General features: G+C 58.6%; 2 protein-coding genes across 16 annotated transcripts in view; both read right to left on the reverse strand.

Moving 5' to 3' along the window:
- Window positions 1-656: 656 nt before the first annotated feature.
- On the reverse strand, window positions 657-4,898 carry EFNA4 (ephrin A4). 3 transcript variants are annotated; one of them, XM_046681394.1, is made up of 4 exons: window positions 4,723-4,898; window positions 2,291-2,586; window positions 1,794-1,859; window positions 657-1,371 (listed from the first exon to the last, which is right to left on the reverse strand). In XM_046681394.1, the coding sequence occupies exons 1-4, from the start codon at window positions 4,833-4,835 to the stop codon at window positions 1,235-1,237; spliced, it is 612 nt and encodes a 203-aa protein (XP_046537350.1). In that variant the 5' UTR covers window positions 4,836-4,898; the 3' UTR covers window positions 657-1,234. The 3 variants fall into 3 exon arrangements, with proteins under 3 accessions (XP_046537350.1, XP_046537351.1, XP_046537348.1); XM_046681395.1 differs by having other exon boundaries at window positions 657-1,205; window positions 1,794-1,862; XM_046681392.1 differs by having other exon boundaries at window positions 1,794-1,862.
- Window positions 4,899-5,997: 1,099 nt separating this feature from the next.
- The window catches only part of ADAM15 (ADAM metallopeptidase domain 15), a 15,225-nt gene continuing 5,838 nt past the window's right edge, over window positions 5,998-15,384 (reverse strand). Inside the window, exons 2-23 of one of the 13 annotated variants that reach the window (XM_046681386.1) lie at window positions 14,764-14,861; window positions 14,068-14,144; window positions 13,574-13,652; window positions 13,317-13,393; window positions 13,032-13,224; window positions 12,192-12,257; window positions 12,041-12,109; window positions 11,793-11,962; window positions 11,587-11,671; window positions 10,980-11,128; window positions 10,719-10,893; window positions 10,357-10,449; window positions 9,928-10,232; window positions 9,646-9,841; window positions 9,328-9,405; window positions 8,826-8,898; window positions 8,479-8,617; window positions 7,995-8,064; window positions 7,290-7,361; window positions 7,133-7,203; window positions 6,804-6,875; window positions 5,998-6,293 (exon numbers count right to left, since the gene is read on the reverse strand). In XM_046681386.1, the coding sequence (XP_046537342.1) occupies window positions 6,815-6,875; window positions 7,133-7,203; window positions 7,290-7,361; window positions 7,995-8,064; window positions 8,479-8,617; window positions 8,826-8,898; window positions 9,328-9,405; window positions 9,646-9,841; window positions 9,928-10,232; window positions 10,357-10,449; window positions 10,719-10,893; window positions 10,980-11,128; window positions 11,587-11,671; window positions 11,793-11,962; window positions 12,041-12,109; window positions 12,192-12,257; window positions 13,032-13,224; window positions 13,317-13,393; window positions 13,574-13,652; window positions 14,068-14,144; window positions 14,764-14,861 (2,396 nt within the window). In that variant the 3' untranslated portion in view covers window positions 5,998-6,293; window positions 6,804-6,814. The other 12 variants (XM_046681382.1, XM_046681385.1, XM_046681380.1 and 9 more) reach the window with 12 other exon arrangements.

Consider the following 15,384-nt stretch of genomic DNA (forward strand, 5'->3'; position numbering starts at 1 on the left):
CACCGGGGCGGGTGGAGCAAAGCTGCGGGGGAAGGGGCACCCCTAACCCTGGCTCCACCCAGAACATCGTTCAGAAAGAGGGTCCCGGTTGGGTTGGGGGGGAATCATAGCCTCGCCTGCAAGAGGTAGAGAGACAGTGTGGGGCTGAGAGCAAAGGGGGCCCTCCCTCCTCGGCCCCACCCCCTTCTCCTTGTAAAAGCGAAGAACAAAGAGGCCGCTGGGAAGGCGGCTTTGATCTGACCCCACCTTCCCAGTTCTAGGCCTGGAACCGCCCAGACTGCCCTTGGGGAGGGGGCAGCCACCCAGCTCTCGGACCCAGGTATTCAGAAACCCAGGTGCTGCTGTCTTTCCACTAGCCCTTGCTTTTGCCCCCACACCCTACTTGGTACTACCACAGCTTGGGCAGTGCCCCAAGTAGGTGGGCTGTCAGGAGCATCTGCCCCCTCCTCAGCACAGGAAGCCAGCTAGGGAGGTGGGGGAAGGTGCCAAGCTCCACAGCTGCTGCTGGCACCCACCCCACACTGCCCAGAGGGGTGCCTACTGAGGCCTGGCATGGATGGCCTGGGCACAGCTGGCATGGAGGTCAGGCCAAGCCAAGCTGAGAGCAGAGGCCGCAGGGAGTCCTGGTATCGGGGAAGGAGTCAGAGGGCAGTAGGTTGGGGAGAACAACAAAAAGATGGGTGGTTTATTGAAGGTTTGGTCCAGACACTTATAAAAATACAAACTGGCATGAAATTCAACCACATGGCAAGTCCATCTTCACAGAAGACAAGTGAGTGACCCCCTGGGGAGGGCAAGGTGCTACCCCAGAGAAGAGGCCCACTGGGCACTGGGCACAGATAGCAGGCCTGGGCTTCTTCCTTGCTCTGATCCAGCAGTCGACCTGTCCCCAGATCTTCGGCCTTGGCCCCCAGCAGGCTCAAGGACTCAGTCCCACAAAATCCCAGTCTTCCTGGGGGATGGCATGACACCATCAAAGCAGCTGATAGAGACCCTATGTTTGCCCTGCCTCTGCTCAAGAGAGCCCAGGGCTGTCTCCCCTGCAGCTCCTCTTTAGCCTGTGAGGAGGGAGTCGGTATCTCTCAGGGTCACCTCAGACCCTCTGACTGCCCCCATCACTCTTCCATCTTGTCTGTCTGGCTTGGCAATCCCAGGTCAGGTAGCAGGGGTCCCTCCTCCAGGGAATCTTGGAAGGGCTCTGGCTCCTGGAGGTGGCAGGAAGGGTCGGCTTGGCTCAGAGAACTCGCAGGAGACGCAGAATTGGGAGCAGCAGCAGCAGCAAGAGACAGAGGGGGCTGGGAGTGCCCCCCCCTTGCCACCCTGATGTGCCACTCTCTCCAGGGCTCCCAACAGGATGGGCTGACTCGGACTCTGTGAGGTGTAGGGGGTGGCACTGGTGAGTCCTCCATTTCAGCAGCCTCCTTCCAGCCCTCCCCATTAGCTGTTCACTCCCATCCCATTCTCAGGGTCTCCCAAACCAGGCACTCCCTTCCTATCCTCTATCACCTCATCCTCTTTAAGCCTCAGCGTCCAAGTCTCCCCCAAATTGCCACTAGAGACAAGGACTTCAGCTCAGATGTTGAAGGGCCTTGTTCCTGGAGATGCCCTTCCCTCAGCCCAGCATAAAGGGGTGCAGTGGAAGCTCCCACAAGGCTAAATGGGGAAGAAGAGGCCATGGCTTAATGCCTCCCCGGGGCCCCTCAGAGTTTGATGCTCCACATTCTCCCCACGCCTTCCCTCACTCCCAAGGGCCCCACACTAGCCAGGTGTTCCCCATGCCCCAACCCACTTACTGCTCTCCTTGCAGCAGACAGACACCTGGAGCCTCAAGCACTGGCCAGAACTCTCCGGAGCTGGCACTGCTGGGTGGTAGGGAATCGGGAGGGAGAAGTCAGCACAGGCTAGTTTGCACGCCTCAGACCTAGTTTCAGACCCCCCAGCTTCTCTTCCCTCCAGTTCCTGGAAAGCTTTTCCTTACTTTTGGCCCATACCCAGGTGCTGGGCCCCATTGGTGCTCCTCATCCCCCTAGTCCCCTTTCCTAGCTCCTCTTCTCTCTCCTCCTCTCTATAGACTCACTCTAGATGTCCCCCTACGCAGTCCTGGACTCAGACCCCCTCCCACCCCACTCCCTGATCCAGCCTCTCCCACCTCCCAGGCCTGGCCTTTGTTCCCAGGCCTCTCCCTCCCCCGCACCTCAGGCTCTCTGCCCGGACTGGTGGCAGTGGCAAGGTACCCCATTCCTTTCCCCACCTTCCCCAAGAGACAGCCAGTGTGCCCTTCCTCACTCACAGATGTAGTAGTAGGTCTCTCCAGGCAAGAACTCGAAGCCAAGGGAGAAGGGCGTGAAGCGCTGAATCTTCTCCGAGAACGGAACAGGGCCAAAGGGAGCGAAGGGGAAGGAGCACACCCAGCGCTTGAAGGCACCTGCCCCCTCTGCCCGGCAGGCCTCGTAGCCGGGCCGGTCCACCATGTATAAAGCAAACGTCTCAGGGCCCTCGGGGGGCCCTGGACCCTCATAGTGCGGGCAGAAGATGTCTAGGTAATCGTTGAGGTGCAGATTCACCACGGCGTCTCCTCGAAGCAGCCTGTGGGCACAAGGCAGGCACCGGCTGAGGGGGTTATGGAACAGCATGCCTGGGCACGAGGGTCAGAGACACCCCTTCCCAGTGGTCCCTGCTGGCCTCTCCCCAAGGCTGGAGAGGGAGCAGCTCAGCAAGGCCTGAGTTCCCCAGACTGACAACTCTTGAGAGATGAGGAGAGTGCAAGAAATGGATGAGGTAACTGATTAACGGGTTCGATTCATGGGCTCTGAGAGGTTAAACGACTCAGTGCCCACAACCATGGAGCTCCAATGTGAGAAGGCCACTCACCACACTCTACCTTTTGGGTTGGAGCTGTCACCCATCTCTCTAGCTCCAGTGCCCAACACACGGGCTGGCATAGCACCTGTGCTTGATAAATGTTAGGTGGATGGCTGCTGCGAAGAAGCTGGGGCACAGAGGTAAGGGGCACAGATCTGGGTCCACAGTGCAGTCACAGACGCAGAGATGGAGACTGGGAACAGTATCCTCATTAGCAAATGCAGAGAGAGGAAGACTGCCCTTTAGACCTCAACCCAATGCTGAAAAGAATGCCATGGTAAAAAAAGGAATGAGGGAGTGAATGGTGGGTGCCTTCCTTTTTTTGCCAGGACAAGGAAGTGCCAGACATGGAGGAGAGCTCCCTCCACACATCACCCAATCTTCAGCTTCCCCAGGACTCCCTTCCCTACCTCTTGGGAGCTGCCTGGGGAGAGGCAGTCCAAGTGGGAAGGGCTGAGACAGGCTGCCTGCCACAGCATCAAATATAGCATGAACCACTTCCCCTCTCCCTCCCATACACGCAGCCCAGCTTGACTTATGAAAGGCCTCCAAGTGTCCCTCAATGGGTGGTCCAAGGACCACCTGCATCAGCAGTTCTGATTAGAGATGCAGATTCCTGGGCTCAGCTCATACCTACTAGAACACAAGCTGGGCCTTTGTACGTTTTGTTCCGCAGCATCTTCAGCGCCTAGAAAAGTGTCCTGCACAAGGACAGCGGTCAATAAATATTTGTGGATTGAATGAATGAACCAGAAACCTCAGGGCTGGGGGCTAGGAATCTGAATCTTTAACAAGTCCTCCAAGCGATTCAGAGGCACTGGTCTGGAACGGAGAGAGAGGAATTGTTGGAAGACAATAGCTCTCATCACATGGTATTGGTATTGTAATGACCTGTCTGGACGCCTGCCCTCCCAGGGGGTCTTTGGGCTCCCAGAGGGGAGAGTCTAGATTTCATCTCTCGAATCCTCAGCATCATCCTAGCACAAGTCCCGGCACACACTACACGCTTAATAAATGCTAGTGAGTGAATAAGTGAACAGAGTCACAGATTACCTCAAATAGAAAATCAGAAAGGAAAACAGATGGAGCAAACAGAGAGAGGCAGGGAGAACTGGGAAGGAGGATGCAAACAATAAAAAATATCGAGGTTCAAAGGCAGGCAGCTCAAGAGAGAAAAAGAAATAATAGTGTATATATCTGTACAGCCTGCACCTCTTTCACACACATGACCTCAGTCAGCCCGCCTGATTTCCCAAGGTACCAGGTATTACTAGCCCATTTTACAGATGAGGTAACTGAGGTTAGGGAGGTCACACGACTTGCCCAGAGGTGATTTAGCTAGAAGGGCCGGGACGAGACCGGGCAGAAACAGAACGACCGATAAGGACTGAGATGAAAGCAGAGATACCGAATGAAATCAGGAGACAGAGCGAGCGCCAGAGGGGAGTCCAAATGAGCAGGAGAGTAACCTACGTTCTTTCACGAGAGTTAAGTCCCCTCCCTCCCTCTCAAGCCCGCCTGCCCCAGCTCGGGCCAGAGGGAGTCTGAGGATCTCCAGGAAAGAAGCAAGGGGGGCGGGGCTCGGAGTGCGGACCGAGGCCCCCCAGCTCCTGGCCCCCAGACCCCACTGACTGCCCTCGGGGCTGGGGTCCTCGCCCGCCCCACAACACGTGTGGGCGGGGGGAGACGTGGGGCGCGCCTCGCCCCTCCCCCCTCCTCCCTCCCCCGCCGGCTCAAACAAAGGAGTCCCGGCGCGCAGCCGGGCTCAGGCGGCGCCGCGCACAGAGCTAGTATCGGGCGCGCGCCCGGCCCGGGAACGCGCAGGCCCGGCTTGTCGCTTGCCAGGTTCGGCCAGGCTACCTGGGGTTACTGGAGTTCCAGTAGACGGCGTGGCGGAGGCCGGAGCCCCCTCGCAGAGAGGAGCCCAAGAACGCGGCCCAGAGGACAGTCCGCAGCAGGGGCAGCAGCCGCATCGCCCCCGGGGTCGGTCTGATCTGGTCCGGCCCGTACCGGCCCGCTTCGCAGTCGCGGCGAGAAAGGTACAAAGTCGAGGGGGCGGGGGGTGTGGGGGAAGGGGGGTGGAGAGCGGAGACTCGTTGGCCACGCCCCTGGATAACTTTCCACCAATGGGAGCACGTCTCCGCCTCTCCGCTCAGAGCGAACTCTGGTTAACCTTCTGTGCGCCGTAGCGCGCGCCTGGTTAGCCAAGCTCGGAGGCAAGACCGCATTGCGAGGGGACAGGGAGGAGGGACGTATTCCACTATCTAGGAGTTTTTTTAGGGAGGTCCTGTCTTTCGTGTCTGCATTAATACAGGGTAGAAAGCCTTATTAGAAGTTTGAAAGGTTTAAATCGGAGCACAAGGCCTTTGCCAAGAAAGAGGAAAGTGAGGCACAGGCGAGGATCTGAGCCCGTCCAGACACCTTAGCACCTTGCCTCTTTTTCTTTGCACGTCTAGGGATAGCGCGAGGAGAGAAGGGACAAATCGCCTCATGGGACACTACCCCCGCCCTCCCATCCCCTGCTGTAGGTGGCAAGATCTAATGCCTACCTTGGGGTTGGCTCCTGTCCCTTTCCTCCCCACACCTTCGTTCTGGGCTAAGGGCCCACGCGGCCCCAGTACCGAAGACGAAGTAATGAGGTGGTTGCGGCCTATACAAAGCACCTTTGTTCCCAAGCCCTCAGGTGGGGGCGGGGGCGGGGGAGGAGGCAGGTGCGGGGCCTTGGGATCCTGGGAGCCGCCGCCCCACTCCACCCCAGCTCCGGGGCTCTGAGAGCACTAGCGAGATTAACTTTTCCCAGCCACTGGTCAAAGGGTGGGGACGGGGAGTCCAATAGCTTGGCCGCTCTGTCAATAGCCGCCTCCAGGAGCCGCGCACCGTTGCGGGTGAGGACTTGGCAACTAGGGGTGGCAAAGGGCGTACAACTCCCTGTGGTACTGGACTGCGCAGAGAGGCATCCCAGCCTGGGCAGAAACAAGCCCCGAGCATCCCAGGGGGACACACACTGACCAGCCTGGGACTCTCGCCCTCCCTATCCCGTCTTCGACTGAGGCGGCAGCGTCTCCTGGCGACCAGACCTGGAACCGCAGCAGGGGTGACCTGGTCTTCCCTGAGCCAACAAACTCCGAGGCGCGCTCCCAAGATCTCACGTTTATTGCAACTGAGCAGAGACAGGCTGTGCGCCCCTCCCTCAGCCCTGTCCAGCGCCCAGTCCCTCCCCAACTCCTAGCTGCAACTCGACAGCGCAAGGAGGTGCCCGGTGTCTTAAGACGCCTGCTCCGTTGCATCCAGGCTCTGGCTCCTTGGGTCATCGCGGGGGACCGCAGGGGACAGGTCCCCCTCTTGAAGTCCTAAATTCAGGTTGGAGGCAGCGAAACCTCAGGAGAGGTCAGAGGTAGAGCGAGGACACTGCTGGGGGCGGCGGGGCAGGCCTGGGGTGCGGGAAGCCAAGAAAAAAGGTAAGAGGTCTCCCTTTCCCCAGACAGCTTGCCCTGCCCACCCATCCTCAGCGCCCCTCCCCACCCACCTGGAGGGTAAAACTAGGGGCGGGATTCCAGCTCCTGGGCCAGGCAGGTCACCCAAAGGGCGCTGGCCCTGGGGGTCAGCAGGCAGTGGCTTCCTCGGGGGTGGGGGCTTGACAGGCCCCTGAGACTGAGAGAGAGAGGGCAGGAGGCCAGCTTGGGAGGGGGTATCATGTTGCCCGCCCCCAATGCACTGGTGCTGGGGAACACCAGCTTAGGAGGGCGGCACCAGAGGTCACCTTTGTCTTCAAACAAACCTGTCACCATTAAAGACACCACTGGGGTATGTGCCCTTAGGCACGGAGGAGGCATCTCGCCACGGCCACCACCATCACCACAGCCACCACCATCGCCACAGCCACTAGCACCAGAGACCTGGGTAGGGGGAGAGGCTGTGCCCTTCTCTCCCCCCACTGTTACCTTCGAGCGCCTCACGACTGGGTCAACGGGCAGAGGGCGAGTGGGGGGATTGGGTCGGTCAGCCAGCTCAGCCTGAACAGAGAGAGGTGCAGTAGCTGTGAGAGCACAGCCAGGGGCAGTGGGCATGCAGTGGTTCTCCCAAGGGCTTCAGGTCAACATGCAAAGTCAGCCAGGGGGCAGGAGAGAATGGAGACATGCACACAGGGCTTGGGTGCATGCCAGCAGATGCCTCAGAGGAGGAAGGTATGGGTCACCAGTGGTGTCCCTAGCCGACTGCAGTCCCGCCACTGACCACTAGATGGTGGTAGAAACCAAGGCAGGAGGCTCACCCTTTGCTGCTTCTGGGGTTCAGTGTGTCTGAAGGCTGAGGGGTACCCTGGTCCTCTAATGAAGGGCACCACTGGCAGGGAACAGGGATGAGAACTGCAGTTGGGTACCAAGCCTCCCACCAGCCCTGGGCCAGGGTGGGGCCTGGCCCAGATTTACCTGGAGTCTCTTGGGCACAGGGTCTGGAGGCAGCGGCCTGGATGGGGGGGCCGGGAAGCCAAGAGCACTAGCCTGCCAAGAGAGCAGGAGGAGCAGGCAGGTACAGAGTGGGCGGGGGGGGGGGAGCAGAGAGACAGATGTGGGCAGAGAGGGGTTAGTGCCCAGGGAGGGGTGGCCAGGGTCCCAGGGACAGTGGGGGCTGTGAATGCAGAGTTATTTAGTGGCATGCAGAGGGGGTGACAAGTGGTGGGGTGGGCATGCAGACCACCTCCATACACATACTCCTGTCATCAGATCCAGAGAGCTCAAGGCAGGGGCACTCACCAGCCCTTCTACACATGGTGACCTGGGCCTCTTCAGGTCCTGGCACACTGAAAGCCATTCTGGGCACCACCCCCCTTGCCCTCCAGAGGCCACTGCTGGGAGCACAGGTAGACCCACCTCTCAAAGCCATCAGCTTGGCCAGCTCAAAGAGCTCAGCAGACCCTCCTCTAGGTGACTGCCCCTCCCTACTCGAGGCTGGACTCTGCTTCTCGCCTGCAGCCAGGGGAGGGGAGGGGAGGGCTGGCCCTGACTCCTTTGATTGGCTTTTGGGCAATGTGAGTCTTTCTCTGAGTCTAGAACCTTCAATACCCCCCACCCCAGGGCCCAAGCTGGATGCCTGACCAAGGTGGGTCCCTCTCTCCTCTGGCATCCAGGACTCACCTTGGCGCCTGAGATCAGCAGGGCCCTCTGCGGGGGTCCTGGGCGTTCTGGAGGACCAGATTGGGCTGCCCTGAGCATGGAGAAGAACAAGGAGGGAGAGGGCCCAGCCTCAGACTCTTTTCTCCATCCATATGTGACCCTTGAGTACATGGTTAACCTTTTGCAGCCCCTTGGAGAGGAACTCGTGTGTTTAGGCCAAATCAGGGGTGAGGAGGGGGAGTGGATCAGTCTCGGGGGCCCCTCTTACCCAGCACAGGGGTTCCTGGGGAGAAATGGCCTTAGCATCCCAGCGGCCCTACACAGGTCTACGTGTGCGGTGAAGAGCTACGGGGCACGTGTAGGGAAGGGAGGCGTGTAGGGTGTGGTCCAAGGGGCTTGGTGTCAGAACCAGGTGGCAGGGGCTGCAGAAGGGGTGGGGGCAGAGCTCCAGAGCTGCTGTCCTCCACAGTGGTGTTTAGGGAGCTGGTAGCAGGGAGGCTGGTACCTGTATTGGCAGCTGGGTCCCTTGAGTTGGCAAAGTCGCTGGCGCAGGCGGGCACGGTGCCAGTAGGTGGCACCAAGCAGCACCAGGACCACCATCAACAGGAGGCTGAGGGGCAGCCCTGTGGTCAGGGAGCTGGTTGCTGTGGGGTGAGGGCAGGTTTGGAGGTGGGCAGGACTAAGAACTCTGCTCCCAGAGAGGGGCAGGGGGCAGGGCATGAGGTCAAGTGATCAGAGAAGGTGTAGGGGTCAGGGGTCACAGCGAGTTGGAAACCAGGAGTGAAGGGGTCAGAAAAGGAGGGGGTTAAAGGATGAGCCGCTTTGCAGCCCCTGCCCCCCTGCCCGCGCTACCTCTGATCTGGGTGGTGCAATCAGGGGGCGCCCAGCCCTCCTCACAGTGGCAATGCCTATTGCTGTCGCAGACCTAGGAGGTATAGGTTGAGCAGTGAGGGGCTCTGCACTCTGTCCCCAGCTTTTCAAGATCTCAGATGTCCACACCTGGAAGGTGTGCTGTGGATGGTGGGGTGGAGAGGGCCGGAGCTCTGGAGGAGTCACTGTCCGTGCCAGGAGAAAGTAGATCGAGCTAACACTGTGAGTACCTCCTATATGCTGGACACTGTGCTAGAAGCTTCCATACTCATCTCATGTACCCCAGGAAGTGGGTACTATTATTATGCCCAATGGATAGATAAGGAGACTGAGCACAGAGAGGTTAATAACTTGCCCCAGGTCACACAGCTAGGCAATGGTAGAGCAAGGATTAGAACCCAGGTATATATGTTTCTAAAGCCCATCATCCTTTTTCTCCCTGGAGGCTCCCTGCTCCCCCTCCATCTCCCCTATGCCAGCTCACCCCATGTCCATGGCATTTCCTCCGACATTCCTGTGCTCCCAGGAGATCCACGGGCTGGCATCGACGGTTGAGACACACCTGCCCAATGGGGAGAGAAGAGCAAAGATCATGTTCTCACAAAGCTTTACTGGCACTGGGAGGCCAACAGGGCTCAGGCTACACCCCCTTTTATAGATGGGGAGGCTCATGGATGACTTGAAGTAAAATCTGCACTCCCCTTGCAGTTTGTGCCTTCTCCATGGACACTGAGGCCTGGACACTGCTCACCATGGCCCGGACATCCCTCCCCACCTGGTCATGCTCACCCAGGCTGCTCACCAGGCCAGGGCCACAGGCTGTGCCAGGAAGAGTCAGGAGGGGCTGAGCCACATCGTTGCCCAGGTCCAGGTGTACCCAGCTGCAATTCAGCTGGGTCCCATTGGCTTCCAGTGTCTCCCAGTGCAGATCTTGGGCTGAGCCCAGCAGAGGCTGGGCCATACCCCCCTGGCACTGGAGTTGCCCACAAATGGCATCTCTGGGTGAGGGAAGAGGTGCGGGCTCAGTGGGAGTGGGGCCAAGGCTCCCACAAACCCAGGGGAGGATCCAGGCTTCCTCACTTACCTAGTGGCACAGGACATGTAGCTGCCATTAGGGCTGCGCCCACAGTTCCCAAAGGCATCTCCCCGAGTGTTGGCAGTAAGGAGGCAAAGTGGCGTGGCCGGCTGGGCCCCAGGTCCCCAGAGAGCCTGGCACTGCTGGGCGTAGGAAGCACAACGCCCTTCCATGCACACGGCCAGTCCACCAGCACATGGCTCACCGTCCCCCAGGCTGATGTCAGGGGGGCACTGGGAGCTGTCTCCTGGGCAGAACTCAGGCAAGTCACAGTCACCTCTGGGAGGGCGGCACTGCCAGCCAGCCGGGCGCAGCTGTGGAGGGTGCAGGAGCATCAGTGTGGGTGCAAATCCAGCCAGGCCCTGGGAGTCAGAATGACCCTTTCCAGCCTGGCCCCTGGCAGGCGAGCTCTGGGGGGCCAGTTGAGTCTGTGCCTACCTGGCAGTTTTGACAGCAGGGTCCATTGGATGCACACTGTGCCCCTGGCCTCAGCTGGCAGGTGAGGTAATCACAGCAGGGATCAGTGCACTCCTGTGGGCAAGGGCAGAGGGGCCGAGCATCAGAGCAGCCTGGGCCTGAGAGCCCACCCCCCACCCCCCCTCCCAGAGCCCAAACCCAGAAGGCGCCCACAGCCACACGGCGAGGTGATGATCCCTGTGCTATCCCTGCAGACAGGGAGGTGGCCGAGGTGTGAGAGGTTCCTTCAGGACCAGAGAGGGGCTCGGGAGGCTGGAGAGGGCTAAGGAGCCAGGGTGAGGGCACAGAAGCGAGTGGGGCCAGGCTCTGGGGGAGGGGCTCACATCAGCGAAGCCACAGTCGCACTGCTCGCCCGGGTCCACAAACATGTTTCCACAGCCTTTGGCCATAGAGGGCAGGCCGGGCAGCTGTTCAAAGAGGCAGCTGCCCATCCCATCCAAGAGGGCTTTCTCCAGGGCCTGGCGGCTGCAGTTGCTAAAGTTCAAGCCTGGCAGGAAGCTGGGGAGGGCGGCAAGGAAGGTTGGAACTGCGGATGGCTCCCTGCCCCCTACCCCATCCCCTCTCTACATCCTGCAGTTACTCACTCTGTGGAGGCCTCCATGATGCAGCTCTTGGCTGGGGCTGGGCCTGGACAGGGGCAGCTGTTCCCAGGGGAGTCGTGGTCCAGACCCAGGCTGTGGCCCAACTCATGGGCTATCGAGGAAGCAACTCCCAGGATGCTTGTGGAGTGGTCCTGTCATTGGGGAGGGGTACCCCAGGTCCAGCACCAGCCTGACTGCTCCTGTTCTCTCATCTGACCTCTTGGGCACTCAGCAGGGACTGCCTCCCTCCTTAATTGCTTCTAAAGTAGGAGGAGAGTCCAGGCCTGGGTGGCAGGAAACCTGGGTTCTAGCTCAGTCCTGTTCTCCCGCCCTCACTGTGTGGCCCTGGGAGATCACCTCTGTTCTTTGGGCCCCAGCTGCTCCCTCCTGCCCCAAGAAATGGGAGGACCCCATAGGTGAAGACCGTGTACATGGATGAGCTGGACATAACTGAGAGGTGCCCTGACAGCAGAGGTCACATCATGCACCCCTACCTTCTATACCCACAGCTTTGGGGTTGGTAACTTTGTAGGGGGTTTTAGTGAATAAATGGTACCACAGTTGGGAGAAGCTGAATTGGGAATGGGGAGAAGATTTGGAAATAGCTCACCATGTTCACGCCTCCTGAGAATTCAGGAGAACAGATGGAGTTCTGAATGGCCATGCCCACCATGGGCCCAGAGAATGAAGTAGCACTGTGGGATTGAGAGGTCAAAGGTCAAGGCCACAAGCCAAGGTGGCCAGGGCTTCAAGGCCTCAGGTGGGGAGGGTGGGTATGAAATTGGCCAGGCCACTGGCTGAGCCTGGGGGTCTTACGTCACCAGCTGGGCACTGTCGTGGGGCAATCGAGGCAGCAGGTCCACCTGGCGCCAGCGGAGGAAGCTGTTTAGTGTGAGACCTGGGTCCTGGTTTATCTCTACCAGGTCGCGCTGGGTCCAGGCCTCCAGGCCCACTAACGCCACCCGGACATTCAGGGGCCGGAAGAACTGAAAGAGAACTGGGGCTCAGGAGAGGGGTTCCCGAGGTCAGGAGGCTGTAAGGATGCTGCCCAGCCCAACACTCACTGTGTCCAGGAGGACGGCCACTTCCAGTGTGCGGTTCAGCAGGTACTGGAAGTCCTGGTACTTCTGGACCTGTGGGTCAAGAGAGGTGACCATGACAGGCGGCAGGGTAGGCAGGGGTCAGGGGAGGACATGCAGGGGCCAGCAAGCTCACCTCGGAATGATCAGCTACAATCACCAGCTCAACAATCTTGGTCTCTGTCACCACATCCCGCCTCCGCTGTGGGCAAGAGGAAGGAGGATCAGGCACACCCACCACTCACTGCCAGCAGCCGCGCAGGGCTGACCAAGCGGTGTCTACTCCCACCCTGTGTGGTCACACTGAGGAGAGTGAAGAGCCCATTTTACAGATGAACCACTGAGAGTCTGAGAGACCTGGGGCCTGCCCAATGTCGACTAAGAAGTAGGTTATGAAGCTGGGAGTAGAGGCCTGCTTTTCTGGCTCCAAATTCAGTGCTTTTCCCAAAATTTTAATAATAATAATAATAGCCAACACCATCAAATACCATCTGCCAGGTACAGTTCTCAGCACTCTGCATATATACTGAGTTATTTAATCTTCAAAGCAAATCTGTAAGGTAAGTAGTTTATTATCCTTGTTTTACAAGTTAGGAAAGTGGGTTCTTATTGCTTTACGATTGGTAACTGTATTTTCTATACCTAAGTGAGAGCTCTCTGCATATGGAATCATAAGACATGAGGAGTTTGAGTCGAGTATCTGCATCTACATCCTGGATATTCCATTTATTGGTTGAATGGCCTTGGGCAGGTCACTTAACCTCTCTGAGCTGGTTTTCTCACTAAAATAGAGCTATTGATAGGACCTACCTCCCAGGATTGCCGGGAAGAATAAAGGAGATAATGTTCACAGAGTGCCTGGCATGTGGAAATCGCTCCTTTAGTAGGAGCTGTGGTTACTGTGAACAGCTCTGAGGGTCCAGGGGAGCCAGCCCTCGGGACACAGCAGCCCAGCCCTCCTGTCACTCATCCTCACCCGGTGACTGTGGTTCCGTCCCAGGTGGCGCTCTGGGGGACCCCGAGTGGACACAGATGCACGCCTGCTTAGGGCACAAGTGTGGCCTGGCAGGAGGAGGTCTTGGATCCGGGAGATGATGGGGGGACCCTGAAGGTCCCCAGGCCTCAGCTCCAGGGCGTAGCTTCTCTCTGGCGACAGAATCACCAAGCCCCTAGGGAAAGATGCAGGAAGTCAGAAAACTTTTCCACTCCATGCCTCATGCACCCTCGCTGTCTCCATCTTCATGGACTCCGCCCCCTGTACCTGAGGCCCGAGCAGGTGCAGAGGGAGACCCAGGAGTTGGCATGGCCCTGCACTCCTCCTTCGTAGCAGCAGTGCTCCTACAGAGAGAGACATTAGTGCCCACTTGCAGGCCAGGCCAGGATGTGAGCCCAGGAGACTGGCCTGTGGGTGAGCTTCCTGTGGCCACGTTCCTCCCACATTCTCCAGGGATGGCACCCTCCACTGCCCCTCCCTTCTTCTCTCAGGCCAGAAATAGGGCAGAAGAGGACCTGACTCACCAGAGTATGTCCCTCACTGACCACCCGGGTGCCATCAGGCTGGTACCACACCAGGGTTGGGTGGCCTGGGACTAGTTCCCTGTGGAATGAAGAAAAAGGAAGGCAGTGTTAGCTGCCTCCCAGGATGGTTCAGTGACAGCCTGAGGCCTGCACGTCATAGAGGGGTGGCTGGGGGCCAGGCAGTCCCTCAACCTTCCTGCTTCCCCCAGAGGCAGCAGAGTATAATGGTTGGGCCACAAACTCTGCCAGGCTGTCTGGGTTCCAATCTGGTTTTCACCACACACCAGCTGTGTGACCTTGGGCAAGTTATTTAACCTCTCTATGCCTTGACTTCATATATGAAATGAGGACAATGACAATACATAATAGCATCTACCTTATAGGGATGTTATGAGGATTAAATGAGTTCAAGCACTTAGTACCTGGCACATAGTAAATGCTATACAAGTTGTTAGCTGTATTATTATTATCAGTGTTACCACTATCATTATTACCTATTCTGTAGCAGCTCCAGGATATGACTCTCACCATCCAATTCCAATTTGATCCGCAAAGCCTCAGGCAGGCTGGTCTGTGGGCACCAGAGGGCATGTCACCTCCCTGGCCCTGCCCGAAATTCCTATCCTTTCTAACCAGAAAATCTCAGGAGAGCACCAAAGATGAGATCACTGGTGGGGGGATCCCGAGGGAGGGGCCAGGAAGCCCTGCCTGGCCTGGGGCATTGTTCTGGGGGGTTGTGTGGGGAGGTCAAGGAAGGTATCTGAGCCGCCCCTTCTCAGCTTCCTGCCTAGAGAGGAAGCATTGAGGAGGACCCAGTGCAGGCCCCAGCCCTTCCTCTGACTCAGCTTTAGAATTGGGGGGTGAGGGGGGGACGTTGAGTGAGGCCTTGACCATCTCCAAGTCCCCCCACTGAGAAAACTGACAACGTGAGGCCAAGAAAGCAAGTTTGGCCTCAGATCTCTCCAATGGAGATGGAGGGGTTGGGTGAGGCTGAGCAGACAGATGTGTGTGTAGAGGGGAGTGGGGAATAAGTGAAGCCAGGTGCTGGGGTGTAGCGGGAGAGGCCGCCATGATACAGTGAGGGCCACTCACCTGCTCCTCAGCCAAGCTCTGCCTTGAGACACCTGGTAATGTGGGGGGGCGGGCTGTGGGGGGCGTATTTCTTTATGTGAGGGGAGAGCGAGGCTCACCTGAAGCACCTCTGCTAGGCTGAATGTCAGGTTGTCCTGAAGGATCTGGGGCTCCAAGATCCTTCTCTCCGGCCTTCCTTGCTCCTCCTCAGTGCCACCTGCAAGGACACCCCAAGAGAGTGCTGAGAGAATCAGCACAAGGGCTGGGGTGGCTGGTACCCTCTGATCCACCCGGCTCCCAGCAGTCAAGGCCCCTCTCTGCTTGAAGGACTCCTGCACTGCATGCTGGGACTTCAAGGAGAATACTAGAGGGAGGGGAGCTTCTCTCCCATTCTTCAAGTGCGTCGCACCAACCCATCCACAGGTCCTCAGAAAAAGAAGTTTAGCTTGCCCCTCCCTGTCCCCCTCAGGCCAATCCCAGCTTCTCACAGGGACCCTCCCTCTGTTCCCACTCCCTGTCAAGCGTCGCCCCCAGGAATGCCCCCTCTCGGGACTGGGCGAAGCCTTGTGGCCCAGTGCCCACACACCCTCCCCTTTCCTCACATCAGAGATGCCAGGAACGCCCATTTCTGGGTGAGCAGTGCAAACACCCCCCCCCCCCCCCCAAACACCCTATGCCCAGTCAGGCACGCCCGCTCCCCACAGCCTCCGCTTCCTCCCCGACCCCCCCCCAGAGGGAGG

The sequence above is a fragment of the Equus quagga genome, chromosome 13, assembly GCF_021613505.1.
Source record: "Equus quagga isolate Etosha38 chromosome 13, UCLA_HA_Equagga_1.0, whole genome shotgun sequence".
In the NCBI taxonomy this organism is placed as follows: Eukaryota; Metazoa; Chordata; class Mammalia; order Perissodactyla; family Equidae; genus Equus; species Equus quagga.